Below are 22,440 nucleotides of genomic sequence, written 5' to 3' on the forward strand. Positions count from 1 at the left end.
GACATCAGTCCTGGCGCCATAGGCGCCAGGCTCATTATGGGAGTGCTTGGGTGCACTTACCTGATGCAGACCATGCTGCAGGATCCCGGTCTCCTTGAGGCCTGACAGGAACTACTTTACCTGTGGGACTAATTTACCATCCGGGCGTGGTCAGGGAAGGATACATACCTGATTGGAGGAAGGATACATACCTGGAACTTCTTCCAAGGCTATTTAAATCCCACCCGAACAGCCACACGTGCTTCGCGTTGTTCTGCATCTAGCAGCTGGACGCTCACCGTGTCTGCTCCTGCATCCTGACTTCTGCCACGCCTGCCAGCATCCTGGATCACCTGCAAAGGAAGAGAAGAAGAGAACAGAAGAAGGAAAAGTCCTTACCTGCTAAATCCGCATCCCGGAGACATCTCGCCGACAATCCTGAAAAGGAAGACCTTTATTTAAAAGCTCATCGCGTCGATCGCTGCAGCGCCGCATTCCACTCACCTTTACAGGGCGCCTCCATGTTCAGCAGCGATCATCCGGATTCGCAGTCACGCCCCAGCGCCTAGGGAGAAAAAGACCAGAACACAAGGTGAGAGAGAGAAGGGAATAAGGAAAGCTAAATCTCCATGTTAAGACTTACGTGTTGATTCATTCCCTCTTCATTTCGGGTCCGCGCCGCATCCTGGCATTTCCGGACCCCGGCCCCTAAGGGGAAAAAGAGACATCAGCGTTAATGAGCGAATGAAAAGACATTACCAAAAACGCTCATTAAAGACTTACCTAATTTCTACAAGGATTTCACCTCTCATCTCGGGTCGGTGCCTGTTCCCCGGCATTCCGTACCCCGGCCACTGTGGGGAAAAAGACACTAGCATTAGTACATTAATGCATGGACACAAGGGGAACCTCTTATCAAAAAACTTACCTGGAAGCCAAGCAAGTTTGGTTCTCACCAATCCGAAAATCCAGTGAAGTATCTGGATACCAACGCGCCCCTGCATCAGAAGCAGGATGGAGAGCTCGTCCTTCCAGACCCTAAGGTGAGGCGCTACGAGGAATCACAGAAGGGTTTCGAGGGGGGTGAGAGGGGAAAGTGGGAGGCCGATTGCATTACCCCGCAGACAGTTAATCCCCTATTTTCGCCTACAGAAGGATACTTCTGCGAGCCAGACAAGCCAGATTTGGGGGCCCGGTCCAGTCTGTCTTCCGAACCCTGCGCATCACCTTAGAAGATGTCACAGCAGCGCGAATTAGGCCAGCGCCTCCGTGGGAGTCAGGTGAGCGTTACAGAACGCGAGGCCTTCCTACAAATTCCCTCCCAGGCGCTATGGAAAGTTCTGAGACTGATCAGTTTGCCCAATTACTGGGGGAATTACGGGCCGAAGTACATGCCGCTCGTCAAGAGACTAATGCCCTCAGGAGGGAATTAATAATATCAAAGGAAAGAACTGATGACCTGGCCAGACAGCTTTTGCAAGGTCAAGCTGGGCAAACTCCTCTACCCGGTTCCGGAGGGAACCCCGCTCCTGTGGTTTTCAGTAACCCTGTGCAGATTAATCTACCTGGAAACATGCCGCTGGCCCCACCCGAACGCTTTGCTGGGGACCCCAAACGATTTGCCGTATTCATGAATCAGTGTCGTTTGCACTTCCTATGCAGACCTGTGGCCTTCCCTAATGATCAGACCAAGGTAGCCTTTGTATTGTCATATCTCAGCGGCTGCGCTGTCGATTGGTCAGTTCCACTGGTTACTCAAGATGACCCGATTCTCCGTGATTTTCAAAGGTTTCAAGCAAGCATGGAAAGGTTATTTGCTCGACACTCTCAGGGGCAGGCTCTGGATGACGAACTTCTATCCCTGCGACAGGGCAATCAGGACCTCCTATCCTATATTGCAACCTTTACTAGACTAATTGTGGAAACGGGATGGCCAGAGGATAAAAGAGTCACGTTGTTTTATCGAGGCCTACGCGGAGAACTTAAAGATGTCTTGGCCCAAGTTGTAAATCCGCCCCAAGAATACACAGAGTATATAGACTTAGTGGTCAAATTGGATCACAGACTTCAAAACAGAAAAGCAGATCGGTCCAGGTTTGAGACCCAGGTGTTGGTCAAGACCCATGCTAATCCCAAGGGAGGTGATGCCTCTGAGCCTATGCAAATTGGAGGGGTTAAAGGACCCTTAACTCAAAAGGAACGTGAAAGGAGGTGGCAGTTAAAATTATGTCTTTATTGTGGGAATTCTGGACACTTCCTACGAGATTGCCCGGCAAAACCGCCCCGAAAGGCGGTAGGAGCCGCTGATAAAAACCATGAAGACTCTGTTTCAGGAAACGACTCTGCCCGACAAGTGTAGGGGTCCGCTTGCCGAGCTTGAAAACTAACTCTCAGATCTCGCATTTCATTGTGCCAATGGTTCTCGTAGATCCCGAATAGCCTAAGCGGTTGCATGCAATAAAGGCATACATCGATAGTGGGGCTATTGGAAACTATGTGGATCGTGAATTGGTCTCTAGGATTAACCTCCCTCTCCGTCCTAAAACCAGCAAAGATGTCATCACCACAGTCGATGGAACTGAAATTGCCTCTGGACCGGTAACACATTCCACTACTGAGGTGACTCTTATTGGTCCCGACGGCCATCGGGAGGGTGTTGTGTTTGATGTAATCAAGGCTCCACAGTTTCAGGTTATTCTTGGAATCCCTTGGTTAGAGACACATAATCCTCAAATTGATTGGCGAGCTAAGAGAATAACCTTCCCGGATTGTACACAAACCTGCTACCCAGAAAACCTGAAGATTAATCTAGCATCTGTAACCTCTACCTCCATGCAACTACCTCCGGAATACCAAGACTTTCAGGACGTCTTCCAAAAGGAACAGGCCAACACGTTACCTCCTCACAGATCGTACGATTGCCAAATCGATCTGGTGCCCGGTGCACAACCCCCTTGTAGCAGGATTTATGCCCTTACCGAACCTGAGAATCTGCATTTGAGACAATATTTGGATCAATACCTAGCTAATGGTTTTATTCGCCCGTCAAAGTCCCCGGCATCCTCGGCTTTGTTCTTCGTGCCCAAAAAAGAAGGCGACCTTAGAACGTGTATCAATTACCGCGCATTGAACCAGATAACGGTTAAAAACCGTTATCTTCTGCCTCTGATCCCTGAACTCCTTGACCAGGTGAAGGACGCTTGCATATACACCAAGTTAGATCTCCGGGGGGCTTATCATCTGGTACGAGTTAAAGAAGGCGACGAATGGAAAACTGCCTTCCGTACTAAATACGGATTATTCGAGTACCAGGTGATGCCTTTCGGATTGTGTAACGCGCCGGCTGCCTTCCAATACTTCATGAATGATGTCCTTCGGGAACTCATCGATGTTTGTGTTGTCGTATATATCGATGACATTCTGGTGTACTCCTCTTCGGAATCTGATCACAGAAAACACGTCAGGGCAGTACTTGAAAAACTGCGCCAACACAAACTATTTGCTAAATTAGAGAAATGTGTTTTCCATACCACAGAAGTCGAGTTTCTAGGTTTCATCCTGACACCCAAAGGAGTACGAATGGACTCAAGAAAAGTGGATGCCATCCTCAAATGGCCATCAGCTAGCTCTGTAAAAGGGGTTCAAAGCATGCTCGGCTTTGCCAATTTCTATCGCAGGTTTATCCCGGAATTTTCACGCGTGGTACAACCCATTACTGCACTCTTGAGGAAAAATAAACGTTTTGAATGGTCTGAAAAAGCCGAGCAGGCCTTTCAGGATTTAAAAGCTAAGTTTACCTCCGCACCTATATTGAAACACCCGCGTCCAGATCTCCCTTATGTCGTCGAGACTGACGCATCCAGCCTAGCCATGGGAGCTGTCCTGTCCCAAAGAGATCCCGAAACCAACCAATTGCATCCCGTAGCATTTTGGTCCAGAAAATTCTCTGCACCCAAGGTTAATTATGCAATCACGGACAAAGAACTGTTAGCCATTAAGTCCGCTTTTAAAGCCTGGCGGCATTATCTGCTTGGCGCTCGACATACCATCACAGTGATCACTGATCACCAGAATTTACAGTATTTGAAAACCGCCAAGGCTCAGTCATCACGGCAGCTCCGATGGGCTTTGTTTTTCGCTGAATTTGATTTCGTGATTACCTATCGACCTGGCTGCAAGAATGGCAAAGCAGACGCCTTATCCCGAATTGGAATGGGAGAATCTGATACAAATTCAGAACCAGTACCAATAATTCTCGAACAGAGGATTCTAGGCATGACTTCGTTACAGACGCTTGAAGACATTCAAGCCAGAGTGAAACAACTCCTGCACCCTACAACCTTACAGGATTGGATACAAAAGGGATCAGACTTTACCATAGATAATGGTTTACCTTATTTCCAAGGACGCTTATTCCTGCCACATAAGGAATTACATGAACTAGTTATTTCCGGTTATCATGATACATTAATAGAGGGACACCCCGGTATTGCCAAGACAGAGGAAAAGGTGAAACGACAATTTTGGTGGCCCTCTTGGCGAAAAGATGTTAAATCTTTTGTGATGTCCTGTGGTGTTTGCGCCCAAAATAAAAGTCAAAAGAAAAGACCAGCCGGTCTCCTTCAACCTCTAGACATACCGCCAGCACCCTGGCACACCCTATCAATGGATTTTATTACGGACCTGCCTCCTTGTTCGGGGTACAATACTATTCTGGTAATAGTGGATTTGTTTTCCAAAATGGCCCACTTTATTCCTTTGAAAGGTTTACCTTCAGCTTCTGTCCTAGCCAAAGAATTCCTCGAAAATATTGTTCGGCTACGTGGATTCCCATCTATACTAATCTCTGACCGGGGAAGCCAATTCATTTCCCACTTCTGGCGCAAATGTTGTCAAATGGCGCAGATCGACGTAAGATTATCGACCAGTCACCACCCTCAGACCGATGGTCAGACCGAGAGGACAAATCAGACCCTTGAGCAGTACTTACGGTGTATGTTACAGCAATCTGAAAGCAACTGGAAAGACATTCTTTGGATAGCCGAATACGCATATAATAATTCGGTACACTCTGGAACTGGCCACAGTCCTTTTTATACTTTGTTTGGGCATCACCCTCGAACCTCAAACCTTGACTCACCTCAGAACCTCGGAATGCCTGCAGTAGAACATCTGCATTCTACAATTACCCAAGCCTTCAAAGAGGCAACTACGCATTTACAACAAGCCAAGAGAAAATACAAGGAGAATGCTGATCTACATCGGAGTGAAGCACCTCCGTATCAGATTGGGGATCAAGTGTGGTTAGCTACCAGACATTTACCACTCAAAGGGCCTCGAACTTTTAACCCAAAATATCTGGGACCTTATTCTATTACGGCAATAATTAACCCAGTGGCTGTTAAACTTGATTTACCAGCTAGTATGCGAATTCACCCTGTTTTTCATGTGTCACTTCTGAAACCAGTGGTACCCGGAACCCGACTACTCAAACCTCCAGAACCTATTCTAATAGATGGGGAGCCCGAATTTGAAGTGAAGAACATTTTAGACTCAAAAATGTTTAGGTCAAAACTGTTCTACCTAATTAATTGGAAGGGGTACGGACCTCAGGAGAGGTCGTGGGAACCCAGCGACCATGTGCATGCACCTCGATTAGTCAGGAAATTCCACCGACTCTTCCCAGACAAACCAAAACCCCCAGAGGGAACAACCTTGGGAGGGGCCTTGGGGGGCAGTGCTGTCATGATGCCCGCTCCCGGGGAGCCGGTTCAAGCCCTGCGTCCCCGAAAGCGGACATCCAGTCCCCAAGGAAGGACCCAGCAACCCCATATAGGGGCCCTTTGGACAGTGTCCTGGCGCCTATGGCGCCAGGCTCATAAAAGACATCAGTCCTGGCGCCATAGGCGCCAGGCTCATTATGGGAGTACTTGGGTGCACTTACCTGATGCAGACCATGCTGCAGGATCCCGGCCTCTTTGAGGCCTGACAGGAACTACTTTACCTGTGGGACTAATTTACCATCCCGGCGTGGTCAGGGAAGGATACATACCTGGAACTTCTTCCAAGGCTATTTAAACCCCACCCGAACAGCCACACGTGCTTCGCGTTGTTCTGCATCTAGCAGCTGGACGCTCACCGTGTCTGCTCCTGCATCCTGACTTCTGCCACGCCTGCCAGCATCCTGGATCACCTGCAAAGGAAGAGAAGAAGAGAACAGAAGAAGGAAAAGTCCTTACCTGCTAAATCCGCATCCCGGAGACATCTCGCCGACAATCCTGAAAAGGAAGACTTTTATTTAAAAGCTCATCGCGTCGATCGCTGCAGCGCCGCATTCCACTCACCTTTACAGGGCGCCTCCATGTTCAGCAGCGATCATCCGGATTCGCAGTCACGCCCCAGCGCCTAGGGAGAAAAAGACCAGAACACAAGGTGAGAGAGAGAAGGGAATAAGGAAAGCTAAATCTCCATGTTAAGACTTACCTGTTGATTCATTCCCTCTTCATTTCTGGTCCGCGCCGCATCCTGGCATTTCCGGACCCCGGCCCCTAAGGGGAAAAAGAGACATCAGCGTTAATGAGCGAATGAAAAGACATTACCAAAAAACGCTCATTAAAGACTTACCTGATTTCTACAAGGATTTCACCTCTCATCTCGGGTCGGTGCCTGTTCCCCGGCATTCCGTACCCTGGCCCCTATGGGGAAAAAGACACTAGCATTAGTACATTAATGCATGGACACAAGGGGAACCTCTTATCAAAAAACTTACCTGGAAGCCAAGCAAGTTTGGTTCTCACCAATCCGAAAATCCAGTGAAGTAACTGGATACCAACGCGCCCCTGCATCAGAAGCAGGATGGAGAGCTCGTCCTTCCAGACCCTAAGGTGAGACGCTACGAGGAATCACAGAAGGGTTTCGAGGAGGGTGCGAGGGGAAAGTGGGAGGCCGATTGCATTACCCCGCAGACAGTTAATCCCCTATTTTCGCCTACAGAAGGATACTTCTGCGAGCCAGACAAGCCAGATTTGGGGGCCCTGTCCAGTCCGTCTTCCGAACCCTGCGCATCACCTTAGAAGAGGTCACAGCAACGCGAACCAGGCCAGCGCCTCCATGGGAGTCAGGTGAGCGTTACAGGTGTACCTTTACATTTTGAAGCAGTTGTTCGTTTGCCTGTGGTGTCCAGTGTTGTGACCTTCCGTGGAAGTGTAGGGCATTGTTGTAGTTGGGAACAGAGTTTTTGCCCCTTCCATTTCCCAAGGTAAGGGGGGGGGGGTTTGTTGTGCTATGTAGTGACTGTTGTAGTTCAGTCCCATTTCCTTTGTACCATCCAAGCTGTGGAATTCCGTTCCAGGAGGACCGTAACTTCAGGGAATATGGTCTTAAGTTTTACTTGTGAACTGAGTAATTTGAACATGGGTTCCTTTGGTGTGGTTTCCTTGTGTGGAGCTCTGACTTTCATGCATCGTTGACATTGTTCGTGCCCAGCAGTCCATGCCGGATTCCATCTGTGGGTTACATTCTATTGTCTGCACCTAATTTTCCATGTATTATGCAATGTTATCAGCTTTTCGCATGTGGTATTTTTAGTGTCTGCACCTAATTTTTCATGTATTATGCAATGTTATCAGCATTTCATATCATTGCGTGCTTAGTGTTATCTGTGTTTGGAGTGTGAGTGTAGTGTATAGGTGTGTGAAAAATGATTTGGTGCACGTGTGGTCGCGTGTTTATGACTGCATTGGGGTTCTTAGTGCCTGGTACTAGTGCCAGGGTAGGTCGTTATGTCTGTGTGTGCGGGTGCGTGTTGAGCAGTTTGACTGTAGGTGTTGTTTTTCCCATTATGCCCAGTTCTGATGCTGGGGTAGGTCGCTGTGTCTATGGTCATGGGTTGAGTTTGATTGCCCACGTGTGTGTTCAGAGTGCTTGGTGTGCCTGTTGTCATTATGTGTTCTGTTTACGTAGTGCCTGGTTAAGTGCCGGGGTAGATCGCTATGTTTTGTGGTGTATTTTAGGGCAGTGTTTTTCTGTTGTTCCATAGTTCCTGGTCTGGCCCCAGGGTAGGTCACTATGGTGTTGTGTATCTCAGTTGTGCCTAATTCCTGAGTGGTGTGGTTGGAGTTGATGTAGTGTTGTACTGTGGTCATAGTGCCTGGTGTAAATTCAGGTCAGGTCGCCATGGGTGTTGTTCTCAGGGCAGTGTTGTGCTGTTGTGTTTCATAGCGTTTGGTTTAAGTCCAGTTTGTTCGCTATGTCTGAGTATATATTTGAATTTCTTGTTGTTTTGTAGCGCTTAGTCTAGGGGCCTAAATAGGTCGCTATGGTTGAGGGTTTATTCGGCTTTGCCAGTGTTCCATAGTACCTGGTTTTGGACTGGGGTAGGTTACTATGTTCGATCTGAGGGGTGAAGTTTCCTTCCTAATTACTAGTTTGGTAAATCAGGTTGTCTTACTGGTGTGTTTAGAGGTTGTGTAGCGTAAGAAAGAGAAAATGCCCAATGGTTAGTGGTAGTGGAGCAGGATTGTGAATGCAGTTTCTTTGTGGTACTGCAGTCAGTTGTGCTTTGTGGGTCCCTCGGTTGCTGTTGGGCATTTGTTGTTGCTCCGTTCAGGGGGCAGTTGGTTTGCGCTCAGAAGGGCAGCTCTGATACTCCGGAGGGGGGGGGGCAGACTGGAGTGAAAGGTGTTTAGTGCGTAGGAGGGTAAGTTTGGTTAGGTAGTTGTGTTAGTGTTACCTAACAATAGTATGGCTAGGTGTGGCAGCCCTAGGTTCTGAGGGGCAGCTCAGGACAGGCATAATATTGTTTTTAGTCCTAGAGGGTGATAATCGAGGGACTTGGGGAGTTAGTGTCAAAGGTCGTGGCATGCTGTTGTCATGGAGTTAGTGTGCCGTTGACATTTTCTACGTGGTCCGGTTTGACCTGTGAATGGTTCCATTTGTGTGTGGTACCTATTTGTTGAGGTTGCCAGGGGTTCTGGGCATTGGCAGCCGCTGTGTATGGGATTTCTGGTACCGTGTTTGTGTTAGGGTGGCTAGGGTTTTGGTGCTGGTCGCGTTACCTTAGTCATTCTTTTGTATTTCCCTAGGGAGGGAGAGGTGTTGTAATGTGGCTTGCAGAGTAGCTGTGTGTGATGTCATAAGCTGGTGGAATGTTAGTGTTGGAGGTTCTACTGGGTGACCGTTAGACAGAGAGAAAGCTGAAAGCTGAGAAGTATGGGTGTGGGGGTGAGCCCGGTGTTTCCCTTGTGAAGTTGGGTCTTCAGTGTCTCCTACCATCCTCGTGTTTAACTGATGGCGTACAGGACCAGGACAATAAATCACCATAACTTACCTTTGCTGTCCCGGACATCCACTTTGTTACATCCTTCTCTTCCAACAGTGGCCTCAGAATGCAGCCAGACTTAAAGCTAGTGATCGTATCAGGCCTGCTTTTTATTCTCTTCCTTGGCTCACAGTAGACTATCATTGTACTTGCGGTGTGCGGACCGCCTGTCACTTCCAGAAGAAAACACTCCATTTATGGCATACAGTATTTCATTGAATGTTTACTGTGGTGTTGACTCACTTTTAGCTGGTAGGCCAAGAGCCTGGAGGGTTTTTTCCCCAATTCATAGAATCTGTTCCCCGCTGTTCAGATAAGACATTTTGTGTGAGATCCGGCCCCATAAGAATAGCCACCTCGCTTTTTTCCCTTTTACTGGAAGTGAATTATTGGGTGGGGAGGAGCCTGGATCTCAGCCAGAATGTGTCTCTAGTAAGTAAATGTGTTTCCTGAAACCACACTAGTTGGGTCCTCTGGCCTCTTAGGAGTTTCAATAGCTTCATCATTTTGTATATGGAGTTGAGGTGACCTTGAATGTGTCCCAATGGAAAAGCTACGCATGTAGTCACTTGCTAGAGTGTGGCCTTGACCCGGGCTCCTGCAATCCCTGAGATTGGCTCTTGGGGTGACCTTGCTGTTGGCTTAATTGTGTGTCCCTGCATGTCGGAATTGTCTTCTCTCCTCTATCTTTTTGTTTGATGTTATCTCCTCCTTTATTACTCTCTTCCTTGTGCCTTCCCTCCTTTGATCCTCCCCCTCCTCTGCCCCCCCATATCTCCCTGCCAGCTGCCTACAGTCTAGTATTTGGCCATGTTGTGGGGTGTGTGGTGCAAAAGTAACTCTGGTGTGGTTCTGGGCTGTTGGCTCTCCCCTCCAATGCATGCCTTCCCACAAGGACTGTTCACATCAACTTGGCTGTGGTGGACCAAGAGTTCCTAACGGTGTGGTCTCCCGATCATCTTTCAACCCTTCCACATGGAGGACACGGTTAGAGTAATTTTATTTCTTTTCCCCATACTCGTTTTGCTCTGTCCTGGGGCCCACTACACTTAGGTCATTCAGCTCCCAGTTTCAAAACCAGCTCCTTTTGGTGCACCCTATTGGGACCATGATCCAGCCCCTGTCAGTTGGTGCACGCACAGAGGCAGCTTCCACTGTCATTCCTATTTTACTGAAGGCTTCCTCCGGCAATGTCACCATGTGATTCTTGTTTTCCCACGAGAATGCCATGCCAAATGGGAATGGCCATCTGTACCTTACATTAGCAGCTCTCAGTTCTCCGTTGCTCTCCTGAATGCGATTATCTTCTGCAGTGTCACCGGAGAAAGATTTTGATGAATCCACAGGGATTGTCCCTGAAAAGCAATCACATCTAGCTCCCTGGCCTGCTTCCGAATTTTTTCTTTCATTATATATGATTGGAATTTCATCACAATTTCTCTGGGTCCTGTACCGCTGTTCTAACATGCCGGGCCACCTTGTGTACTCTATTCAAGGTTATCCCTTTTGTCGGGTCTTCAGGAGATATGAATACCTGGAGTTGCTGTGTCCAGCACGCTATGTCTGTGCCCTCAGTGCCCTCGATCAGCCCTCTCAAGTGCAGGTTTTCCCTCCAATGTCTGTTTTCCAGTTATTCAAGACCATGTCCTTTGTCTTAATTATCTCTTCCGTTGGCGTTGCAGTGTCCATTGTGTTCCTCTGCAGGGTTTGGATTGCAGTCTTGTTAGTGTCAACCCTCACCACTATTGTCTGAAGTTCATGTTTGATCTCTGTCATAGAGGTGGTGATTGTGTGGGCTGTCGCATGAAGTTCATCTGTGAATCTTTTCCCTTTCTCGTCCTTCAGAGTCCTCATGCAGCTTAGCAGGTCTTGCTTGGTGATACTTTGTGTCACGCCCTCCTGGGCCATGTCATCAGTTTGTTTGTGCTGGCCGGGCTGCACCTCCTCTCCCTGCGTCCGCTCAGCATTATGGTTTGTGCCTGACATTCGCCCAGCATTCTCCATATGCCACAAAGATTCCAGTGGCAGTGGCATAACGTTTGTGCAGCTCCCCTTCTCCAGCCTCCAACCCTGTTTTGCTGACATGTGATGGCCCTCTCACAAGCCCTGGCGATGCTCTGAGTCACTGCAGTTGGAACCAGGTCTGTTCAGCCACAAAGTGGCCTTGCACCTGACGGGTTTGACAGAATTTTGTTTCTGGTTTACATTGACCAACCTTGGTCCTCATCTCTCCACACCGGCCAGGGGCCTCAGGGTGCTTCAAAATGACTCACCCCGATACCCTGGAGCTGGCAGGGGAAAGAATAGGACCCCAGAGTCGCCTTACTAGCTCATTTAGCCGTATTTGTGGGTGCCATCTTGGGGTCAGGCATGTGAAGGTGCCATCTTGTAGTCAGGCCAAATTCTTGTCTTCTGCTGTTCCTGGCCCCCTGTCCCTGGATGTCGAGCCTGGGAACACTCTGGTTATGCCTCACGGCCATGGCTCTTCATCCGGCGTACCCCTTGCCTACTTCAGTTCGCTGTACTTCCTGCACCTCACAAGTAGGCCATGAGCGCCCCTGGGATCGGGCTGTGGATCACTGCTTAGCACCTGACCCAGGGGTCACAACTCGGTTGCGGTATCCGCACCTGGTCCCCTAGCCCATGAGGGTGCAATTAGCCCCGGGCGAGCCTGTTGTCTGCCTCAGGCCACCCACAAAGACAGATCACTGACAGAGGTCCCAGTTTAAGCAGCCATTCATAGAATGTCTGACTAGAATCCTTAGATCCTCACATGCAGTACCCTGAGCACAGGGACTTACCACAGGGCGTGCAGGAGGTCTCTCTCTGCAATTGCATATCTTCACTCCTACAAGTAAATGATAAAAACACTGTTTTCCTCACACTTCCAGCCCCTGTTTTGTCTTACTTATGCAAACCCAAGCATTTAGTCGCAAGGTGGTAAAATTCATGACACGTAGCGAAAGGAAAACCTGTGCGCTAAGCGAGTCCTGTGAGTCTTCAGAAATGTGCAAATTTTGTAAACTCTACTGATAATAAAATATATGTATATATAACAGCACCTTTACTACTTTAATCTACGTACAATTGTGTTAATAATGACTAATGCAATGTCACTGCTCTTTGCAAACCTGTGCCATCTTCCGAAACAAAATGTATAGAATGGCTCTCCTCTAATAATCTTGGAGTCTAAAAATGGTGAAACCTTTTAACTGAGCATGCGCAGGCGCCTACCTAGAGAATGACTGATTAGACATTGGTCAGCAAATAAGGATGAAATGCAGGAAATAGAAACGCGTGGCGGTTTAGTGTTATTTGCTTATGAGAAGTGTCAAGTACAATTCACCTGAAATGCTTTCATGTAATCATGTAAATCGCATCACTCATGTTTCACTGTAAGCATGTATTCCAAACATATTGCAAAGAAGGAGAACGTTTTCTCATTGCCTGACTTTTATCCCCTCACAATCACTTTTTTCTTGAACTTTTTGAGATCCGTATTAATGTTATGGTTTTCTGTTTTTTATGTATTCAGGGACCTGAAAATTGAAAATTTCCTTCTCGACGAAAATAACAACATCAAAATTGTTGGTAGGTGAGCACCGTTCATTCCGTTTTGCCGTATCTTCCGTTCTGCTTTGGATGGCTAGACATGTCTTAACAGTTCACGAAACTTCCTATGGCAACCCAGGCTTGTGATCAGGGCGGTGTTGTTGGGGACCTGGTTATTGTTTAACAAATGCATTAGATAGAAAGGGCGCTCTCCCTGACCCGGCCCAGTGCTCGTTTGTGCACGAATATAGCTGGAGGTCTGATCATAGACCTTTAATCAATAACCAATGAATCACCCGCACCTCAGATCCAGAAATGCATGCGTGCCTGGATTTATGTATTTATTTATTTATTTATTCATTCATTCATTTGAAGAGCGCACCCAACCCTGGGGCGTCTGGCCACTACATTTCTTGTGAACATTGCATACCTTAGTACAAATCACAAAGCAATAGGTCTTACAATAGGTGGTACATTGGTAGTGAACATGAGGCAATGTATCCTACAATTGAAGGTACAGCACTTATTCAAAAACTATAGTCCCGTTAATTTGACGTATCAGCAATAGTGGGGGAATTTTCCATTGGTAGTTACTTTGCAAGTGTGAAGTATGGGTGCGTTATCTATGCAGCTGGGAGAGGACCTAGCAGGTGTAAGCATGGGTGAGTCAGTGGTATGTGAGGCTTGGACTGGGTGAGATTGCCCTGTGATAAGAGGCATGTTTTCAGACTCTTGCGGAAGGCCCAAAAGAAGGATTCAGATCCATGTGGACATATGTTCACACCCTCATACATCAGACATTTGTGTATGATTTAAACATAATTAATATTTTCTTTAATAATTGTTAGAACAAAACAAAACAATAAAGCGGTGGCAAGAAACTTTGTTAAAAATGATCAAATGTGTGTGGCGGTGGGAGATGAAAGCATGTGCTGTACTTACCGAACACCACCCATTGACAATACATAATCAGCCCACCCCGCTCCTCGTCAGTGCTCATGCATTATTCACTGGGGTCATTAACATGTTGGGTGAATATATACATGTTATTTACATACATATTGTGCAGAGGAACGTATAACCATCTGAAGCAGATATGTATCACGCCACATAAAATACTCACCTTGCTGCTGCAAATGCATGGACAGCACCTATGTAGCTTTTTGCAGTTCTGCAAGGCTTTCTACTTTTGGCTATTAGACTGGTAGATGACGCGTAACGTCTTCACTGTTGCATTAGAGTACAGATAGGAGGGAGATGTGATGAGAGGAGGCATATACAGCTTGTGGGTGTTGTCTGGCTATTTACCCACCCATGTTATGCCCGTGGCCATGCTAATCCCTAGGGTCATTTCTAACAACTACATAACCCCTCCCATCCCTGCCCCAAACACATTATATTAAGATCTATTTGAGCTAGCTCTATCAAGCTGTGACTTCAAACATTCTGCTGTATAGAGCCTGTCACTATTATTTCCAAGCAGTCTTCTGAGAGTTAATGGTTTAATTTTGAATTGCAGTTATATCAGAGCTACTAGTGTAATACAAATGTGTTAACAAGTGTGCTTCCGGCCAATTGATTGATAAGACATATTTCCTCATCGGTTCCTTGCACTGAGCTCCTGTTATGAAAGGCATTGGCAGAGTCAACTGTTTGCCCTTTATTTAGTTATTAGTTAGGCATTTGCCAGTCTTTGTTATCACAAACCCAGGTACTCCCACCATTTTCCAGCTGTTGCCATCTTATGACCAGGTAGTAACATGATGGCAGTGCATGGCAAATGCCAATCCCATGGATAACCAATGTTTAGTCAAAAGCCAAAAAATTTTGCAAATACTTGTTTCAGGTGCAGTGCGAATAAGGCACAGCTTTAGTTTCATGTCACCGTGTGGTTGCTATGGATAATACAACCTCTTACAATGTAACACAATGATGGAATTAACTTTAAATTTCCATCAGAATATTGAAGTATGTAACATGTCCTGAATGGTGCATCTTAGTACAACCAGACTCATGAAAATGGGGCAGAGATGATGTCTGTATCTTGAGTATTGTCTGCTGCATTTTGTATAACCGTAAATGAAATCACCCTATCTGTCTGTCAAACTTCAACATTTGTTCCATTTTTCTGGGCAAAAGGCCTAAACCTTTAAATCCTTCACTATTCTTGAAGCAAGAGTTTTCTCAGTGGCAGGAGGGGTCAATAGTGGACCCCTGCCCCAGGTGAGTGTGCTCCCCAGAGACCCCATGTGCGCCCAAAATACTAAAATGTGCCCCCTCCCTCTCCCGTTCATTCCCCCCTGCTCCCCGCTTCCTGGATGCACTGTAATCCCGCCTCCCGAGCCCGCCCCGCAATCCCATTGGTCCTGCTATCCCCAGTGCCCAGCCACAACGTGCTGCTCGACCCCAGGCCTCAATTTCGTGGACCCCTGCCCCAGGTGAGTGTGCTCCCCAGAGACCCCATGTGCGCCCAAAATAATAAAATGTGCTCCCTCCCTCGCCCATTCATGTCCCTCTGCTCCCTGCTTCCTGGATGCACTGTAATCCCACCTCCCGAGCCCGCTCCGCGATCCCATTGGTCCTGCTATCCCCAGTGCCCAGCCACAACGTGCTGCTCGCCCCCCAGGCCTCCATTTCATGGACCCCTGCCCCAGGTGAGTGTGCTCCCCAGAGACCCCATGTGCGCCCAAAATACTAAAATGTGCCCCCTCCCTCTCCCGTTCATTCCCCCCTGCTCCCCGCTTCCTGGATGCACTGTAATCCCGCCTCCCGAGCCCGCCCCGCAATCCCATTGGTCCTGCTATCCCCAGTGCCCAGCCACAACGTGCTGCTCGACCCCAGGCCTCAATTTCGTGGACCCCTGCCCCAGGTGAGTGTGCTCCCCAGACACCCCATGTGCGCCCAAAATAATAAAATGTGCTCCCTCCCTCGCCCATTCATGTCCCTCTGCTCCCTGCTTCCTGGATGCACTGTAATCCCACCTCCCGAGCCCGCTCCGCGATCTCATTGGTCCTGCTATCCCCAGTGCCCAGCCACAACGTGCTGCTCGCCCCCCAGGCCTCCATTTCGTGGACCCCTGCCCCAGGTGAGTGTGCTCCCCAGAGACCCCATGTGCGCCCAAAATACTAAAATGTGCCCCCTCCCTCGCCCGTTCACATCCTCCTGCTCCCCGCTTCCTGGATGCACTGTAATCCCGCCTCCCGAGCCCGCCCCACGATTCCATTGGTCCTGCTACCCCGAGTGCCCAGCCACAACGTGCTGCTTGCCCCCCAGGCCTCCATTTCGTGGACCCCTGCCCCAGGTGAGTGTGCTCCCCAGAGACCCATGTGCGCCCAAAATACTAAAATGTGCCCCCTCCCTCGCCCATTCGCGTCCCTCTGCTCCCTGCTTCCTGGATGCACTGTAATCCCACCTCACGAGCCCGCCCCGCGATCCCATTGGTCATGCTATCCCCAGTGCCCAGCCACAACGTGCTGCTCGCCCCCCAGGCCTCCATTTCGTGGATCCCTGCCCCAGGTGAGTGTGCTCCCCAGAGACCCCATGTGCGCCCAAAATACTAAAATGTGCCCCCTCCCTCGCCCGTTCACGTCCTCCTGCTCCTCGCTTCCTGGATGCACTGTAATCCCACCTCCCGAGCCCGCCCCACGATTCCATTGGTCCTGCTACCCCGAGTGCCCAGCCACAATGTGCTGCTCGCCCCCCAGGCCTCCATTTTGTGGACCCCTGCCCCAGGTGAGTGTGCTCCCCAGAGACACATGTGCACCCAAAATACTAAAATGTGCCCCCTCCCTCGCCCGTTTGCGTCCCCCTGCTCCCCGCTTCCTGGATTCACTGTAATCCCGCCTCCCGAGCCCGACCCGTGATTCCATTGGTCCTGCTACCCCCATTGCCCAGCCACAACGTGCTGCTCGCCCCCCGGGCCTCCATTTCGTGGACCCCTGCCCCAGATGAGTGTGCTCCCCAGAGACCCCATGTGCGCCCAAAATACTAAAATGTGCCCCATCCCTCGCCCGTTCGCGTCCCCCTGCTCCCCACTTCCTGGATGCACTGTAATCCCGCCTCCCGAGCCCGCCCCACAATCCCATTGGTCCTGCTATCCCCAGTGCCCAGCCGCAACGTGCTGTTCGCCCCCCAGGCCTACATTTCATGGACCCCTGCCCCAGGTGAGTGTGCTCCCCAGAGACCCCATGTAGGCCCTAAATACTAAAATGTGCACCCTCCCGCGCCCGTTCGCATCCCCCTGCTCCCCACTTCCTGGATGCACTGTAATGCCACCTCCCGAGCCCGCCCTGCGATCCCATTGGTCCTGCTATCCCCAGTGCCCAGCCACAATGTGCTGCTCGCCCCCCAGGCCTCCATTTTGTGGACCCCTGCCCCAGGTGAGTGTGCTCCCCAGAGACCCATGTGCACCCAAAATACTAAAATGTGCCCCCTCCCTCGCCCGTTTGCGTCCCCCTGCTCCCCGCTTCCTGGATTCACTGTAATCCCGCCTCCCGAGCCCGACCCGTGATTCCATTGGTCCTGCTACCCCCAGTGGCCAGCCACAACGTGCTGCTCGCCCCCCGGGCCTCCATTTCGTGGACCCCTGCCCCAGATGAGTGTGCTCCCCAGAGACCCCATGTGCGCCCAAAATACTAAAATGTACCCCATCCCTCGCCCGTTCGCGTCTCCCTGTGCCCTGCTTCCTGGATGCACTGTAATCCCGCCTCACGAGCCCGCCCCACAATCCCATTGGTCCTGCTATCCCCAGTGCCCAGCCACAACGTGCTGTTCGCCCCCCAGGCCTCCATTTCATGGACCCCTGCCCCAGGTGAGTGTGCTCCCCAGAGACCCCATGTAGGCCCTAAATACTAAAATGTGCACCCTCCCGCGCCCGTTCGCGTCCCCTGCTCCCTGCTTCCTGGATGCACTGTAATCCCGCCTCCCGAGCCCGCCCCACAACCCCATTGGTCCTCCCGACTGGTGTTTAACTGGCCCTCCCAGGGCAGCCCTCTGCCCGGCAGCCCTGCGGCTCAGGACCCAGAGGCAAAGGACGGCTCCAGATTGTATCTGCAGGTATCAGCAGGAGAAGCAAGAAGCCAGCAATAAGTAATTGTGGCTAGGGCGGGGACAGAAGCAATTACTTCACGCCATACTACCCTACCACTCAACCCTAGAAACCAAACTATTGTAAAAATCTGCATAACGTGGTGCACTTGAACTTAAAAGCCTGCCTAATAGCATTGCTGTGATACTGTTGCATTGAGAAAGTGTGCCTAAAAGCGTATCCGTGGTATAGTTACATCTTGAAAGGGAAATTCACTGTTGATTTTAGATTGTGTGCCTAATACCCCCTCTGTGCAAAGTGGAATTTAGAAGTGTGCCTATTAACATGCCCTGGTTGACTTTAGAAGTGTGCCTAATAGTGTGCCCCAGTTAACTCTAAAATGTGTGCCTAATACCCTCTCTGTGCAAAGTGGAATTTAGAAGTGTGCCTATTAACATGCCCTGGTTGACTTGAGAAATGTGCCTATTAACATGCCCTGGTTGACTTTAGAAGTGTGCCTAATAGCATGCCATCGTTTAATTTTGAAGTGTGCCTAATATCCTCTCTGTGCAAAGTTGAATCTAGAAGTGTGCCTAATAACGTGCCCTGGTTGAATTTAGAAGTGTGCCTGATAGTGTGCCCTGGTTTACCTTAGAAGTGTGCCCATTAGTGCGCCTTAGTTGAATATCCTCACTGTGCAAATTTAAATTTGGTTGCCTAATATCCCCATTGCAAAGTTGTTTTGGTTGCCTATTATCCTCTTTCTGCAAAGCTGAATATAGAAGAGTGCCTATTATCCTCTTTGTGCAAAGTTGAATCTAGAAGTGTGCCTAATAGCGTGCCTTGGTTGTATTTAGAAGTGTGCCTATTAACATGCCCTGGTTGACTTTAGAAATGTGCCTATTAGCATGCCCTGGTTGACTTTAGAAGTGTGCCTTATAGCATGCCCTCATTTTATTGTGATGTGTGCCTAATATCCTCTCTGTGCAAAGTTGAATCTAGAAGTGTGCCTATTAGTGTGCCTTGGTTGAATTTAGAAGTGCGTCTAATATCCTCCCTGTGCAAAGTTGAATTTAGAAGTGTGCCTAATAACGTGCCTTGCCTGATTTTAGAAGTGTGCCAAATAACGTGCACTGGTTGAATTTCTGCCTGATATCTTCTCTGTGCAGAGTCGAATTGGGTTGCCTAATATCCTCTCTGTGCAAAGTTGAATTTAGGAGTGTACCTATTAGCACGCCTTGGTTGAATTTAGAAGTGCGCCTAATATCCTCTCTGTGCAAAGCTGAATTTTAGAAGGGTGCCTGATAGCGTGCCCTGGTTTACCTTAGAAGTGTGCCCATTAGCGCGCCCTGGTTGTACTTAAAAGTGTGCCTATTAGCGTGCCTTGGCTGATTTTATAAGTGTGCCTAATATCCTCTAGGTACAAAGTTGATTGTAGAAGTGTATATAACAACACCACTCTGGCATAGCAGAATTTGACAGTGTCCCTAATAACGCCACTGTGCCAAAGTCTAGAAAGTCTGCCCTATATTGGGTGAACGGGTAAAGTGGATGCCCTATATCGGGTGATGTGGATGGAACGGGTGAAGTATTTGGATGGAACGTGCGAAGTGTGTGGATGGAACAGGCAAAGTGTGTGGATGGAAGGGGTGAAGTGTGTGAATGGAACGGATGAACTGATGTAGAATGGGTGAAGTGGGTGGAACGGGTGAAATGGTAGAACGTATGAAGTAGGTGAATGAACGGGTGATGTGCTTGGAACCGGCAAAGTGGGCGGACCTAGTGAAGTGGATGGAACGAGTGAAATGGGTAGAATCAGTTAAGTGAATGGAACGTGTGAAGATGAAGTATGTGGATGGATGATGCATGGAGTAAGGATAACATAGATAGAACGAATGAAAGGAGCAGTGTGAAGATGACGTATGTGTATGGATGATGCATGGAGAAAGGATAACGTGGGTAGAACGAATGAAAGGAGTAGTGCATGAGATGGTTGAGTGCATAAAATGGTTGAAGTACATGGAACGGATGGGAGTGCATGGAACAGACGGAGTGCATGGAACAGATGGGAGTGAATGGAACGGATGGGAGTGCATGGAATGGATTGGAGTGCACAGAATGGCGTGATGTGCATGGAATGGTTTGGCGGGCATGGAACGTCTGAAAGAGCATTGAAAGGAACGGTCTGAGTGCTTGAAACGGTCGTAATGCACGGAACAGTCAGAGTACATGGAACGGTTGAAGTTCATGGAACTATTGGAGTGGGCGCGATCTCAAGCACCTAAACCACCATATTCACATCTCCACGCTTACTCTCTTCTTTACACCACCACTCAAATAGACACAGCGATACTATGACACCATTCGGTATAGCTGTTCTCATACCAACATCTGTCTCATACTCCCCATCACTCTAACTAAACACTGCTGGTAACATCCCCCCCCCAGCCAGGCGTTCTCCTCAGGCCTAACGCAGCCACAATCGGTCTGGATAAATCCTGCCAGAACGAACACATACTCTTGACCTCTCAACCACCACACCTACCGCTAAGAAGCAGCTATTACACAAATGCCACACCAGCTGCACACATATCCGGTGCTCACACGCACCTTTGACTCTCTCTACTCTCTCTACTGACTTGAACTTTGGTTCCCAAGGGCGTTCAACCTACCAGCGCCTTCAGACCATACCAATGGTACATAAGGCGCTATATAAATCCAAAGTAACATAACATAACATATAATATCTCTCAGCAGAATCAGACATTCTCATACAAAGAGAAATTAAAATGATGAATATCAAGGAAGCAAGGCCGTACCCAGCCCAGACAACCAAATGGTTTAGCATGGGCAGCAGCACTGCAATATAGAATGGGCACCATTTTTAATTATTTGTACATTCAAGCAACATGATCTATATAGAGAATATAATTTTAAAAATAGAGATCATTTACAACTTAATATTCAAAATAATAACCTACGGAACACAGCTTCTTTTTAGTCTTCCAACTTTTTCTGTATTCAATGCCACATTTTAATAGCAAAAAAAATGATTATTACGTTATGTCATGATCTGCTCAGTTCATCATAAACCCCCAGTCCTATTTTTCCACACAATGACGTCTCGGGTCAGCCGTACCTGTACACTTTAATAATAGATGTTTCAACACTATCTGCACCCTTACAGGTATGACAGATCTGGTCAGACCACATAATGTTTGACCATGATCCTAGCAGCTTGTTATTGATGCAGGGAATTCTTTCCCTCCCCAATCAAAAGTGCCACACCAATATTCGTTTTAGGTTCAATCTAGCCCTACCTATGATTCATATAGGACCACATAGGTTCTTCACCCTTAGTAACAGGTAAGCCAAGAACCAGGCCTGTGTATAGAAAGAATATATATTTATGAATGAATACAAGAATTAATATTTGTGCAAAATCACAAATCACGCCACCTCACTCTGTGGCGCAAATGCTTTTATTTCCTTACACTTGCCTTTTCGCACAAATTGAAAACACTAGTTAGTTTAGGATAACACAGATCAGAGACACTTTAACCCCACAACATGTACAGTCAAATCCTTTGAAGGAGGTTTACTTTATAACATGTAGAATTTTGAAACATTACCAGATCACACACTTAGCAATACCCTTTACATAAAGTTTCATTTAAATAACATGCAATACTTTACTATTGGCAAAAGCAGTTTCACACATGCAGCGCTCTGCATTTTTAATCTCCCTGTGCACTTGAAAATGCGTGCGGTCTTCAAGCACAACAGACTTTAAAAAACAAAACACATTTTATATATATAGAACCCTTCTTCCTTCACTGCAATGCTATGAAGAATTCATTTTCGAGGAAGAGTCACTTTCACACTCTCAGTAGAGAGTATGCTTTTCAATCAGAGACTTCACTTTATTTAATTTTGACGAGAAAATTTTCTGCCCAGCACAAAACCCAGATATTCAGTTTACATTCAACACCCCTCTGCTTTAAGACAGGGTCTGAGGAATGGTGAACGGTTGGGATTTTCGTTTTTTCAGGCACCCCTCCCTTTAGGGAATTTTGAGGTTGGCAAGGAGAAATAGGAGTGCCTGATTATTTTACACCATATTTTTATTCACACTGGAAGTGATATTGTTCATTTTGAATTTTCAATTAAATCACCCGTGTTAGTTGGTTATAGGGGAGTTAATTTAATTATTATTAGGTAAGAAAATGGTAGGGGTGTAATTTGTCTGCCCACCCGATCAATAATGGGACACCTATTGAATCACACAGATCTCTACAAGACTTGGTTTGGTTGGACAAGTTAACTTACATAAATACCTCTAGGTTTGTGCTCAGAAAAGGACATCAAGCCACAGGTCATATTTTGGGTACCAGACGGGGACCTGGTCAGAACCCAACATCAGTCATGGATATTCTCCAGTCTCAATCCCTCTATTATGCCTCTCCCTGGCTGTAGATCCCAGGCTATGTCTCTTATCCTGGTTAACTCCAGTTCCAGTCTCCCAGGCAGCATGATTATTTTTCCAGAAGTTTTGCAGTAGTTC

At 48.0% G+C, this 22,440-nt stretch overlaps 1 protein-coding gene across 2 annotated transcripts in view; it reads left to right on the forward strand.

Moving 5' to 3' along the window:
• The window catches only part of LOC138452622 (hormonally up-regulated neu tumor-associated kinase homolog A-like), a 387,623-nt gene that overhangs the window by 108,110 nt on the left and 257,073 nt on the right, over nt 1–22,440 (forward strand). For both annotated transcript variants that reach the window (XM_069605014.1, XM_069605015.1), the window contains exon 3: nt 12,834–12,889. In XM_069605014.1, coding sequence (XP_069461115.1) covers nt 12,834–12,889 — 56 coding nt within the window. The remainder of the gene's footprint in view (nt 1–12,833; nt 12,890–22,440) is intronic.

Source organism: Ambystoma mexicanum, chromosome 4p (genome assembly GCF_040938575.1).
Source record: "Ambystoma mexicanum isolate Mex_15411 chromosome 4p, UKY_AmexF1_1, whole genome shotgun sequence".
Taxonomy (NCBI): domain Eukaryota; kingdom Metazoa; phylum Chordata; class Amphibia; order Caudata; family Ambystomatidae; genus Ambystoma; species Ambystoma mexicanum.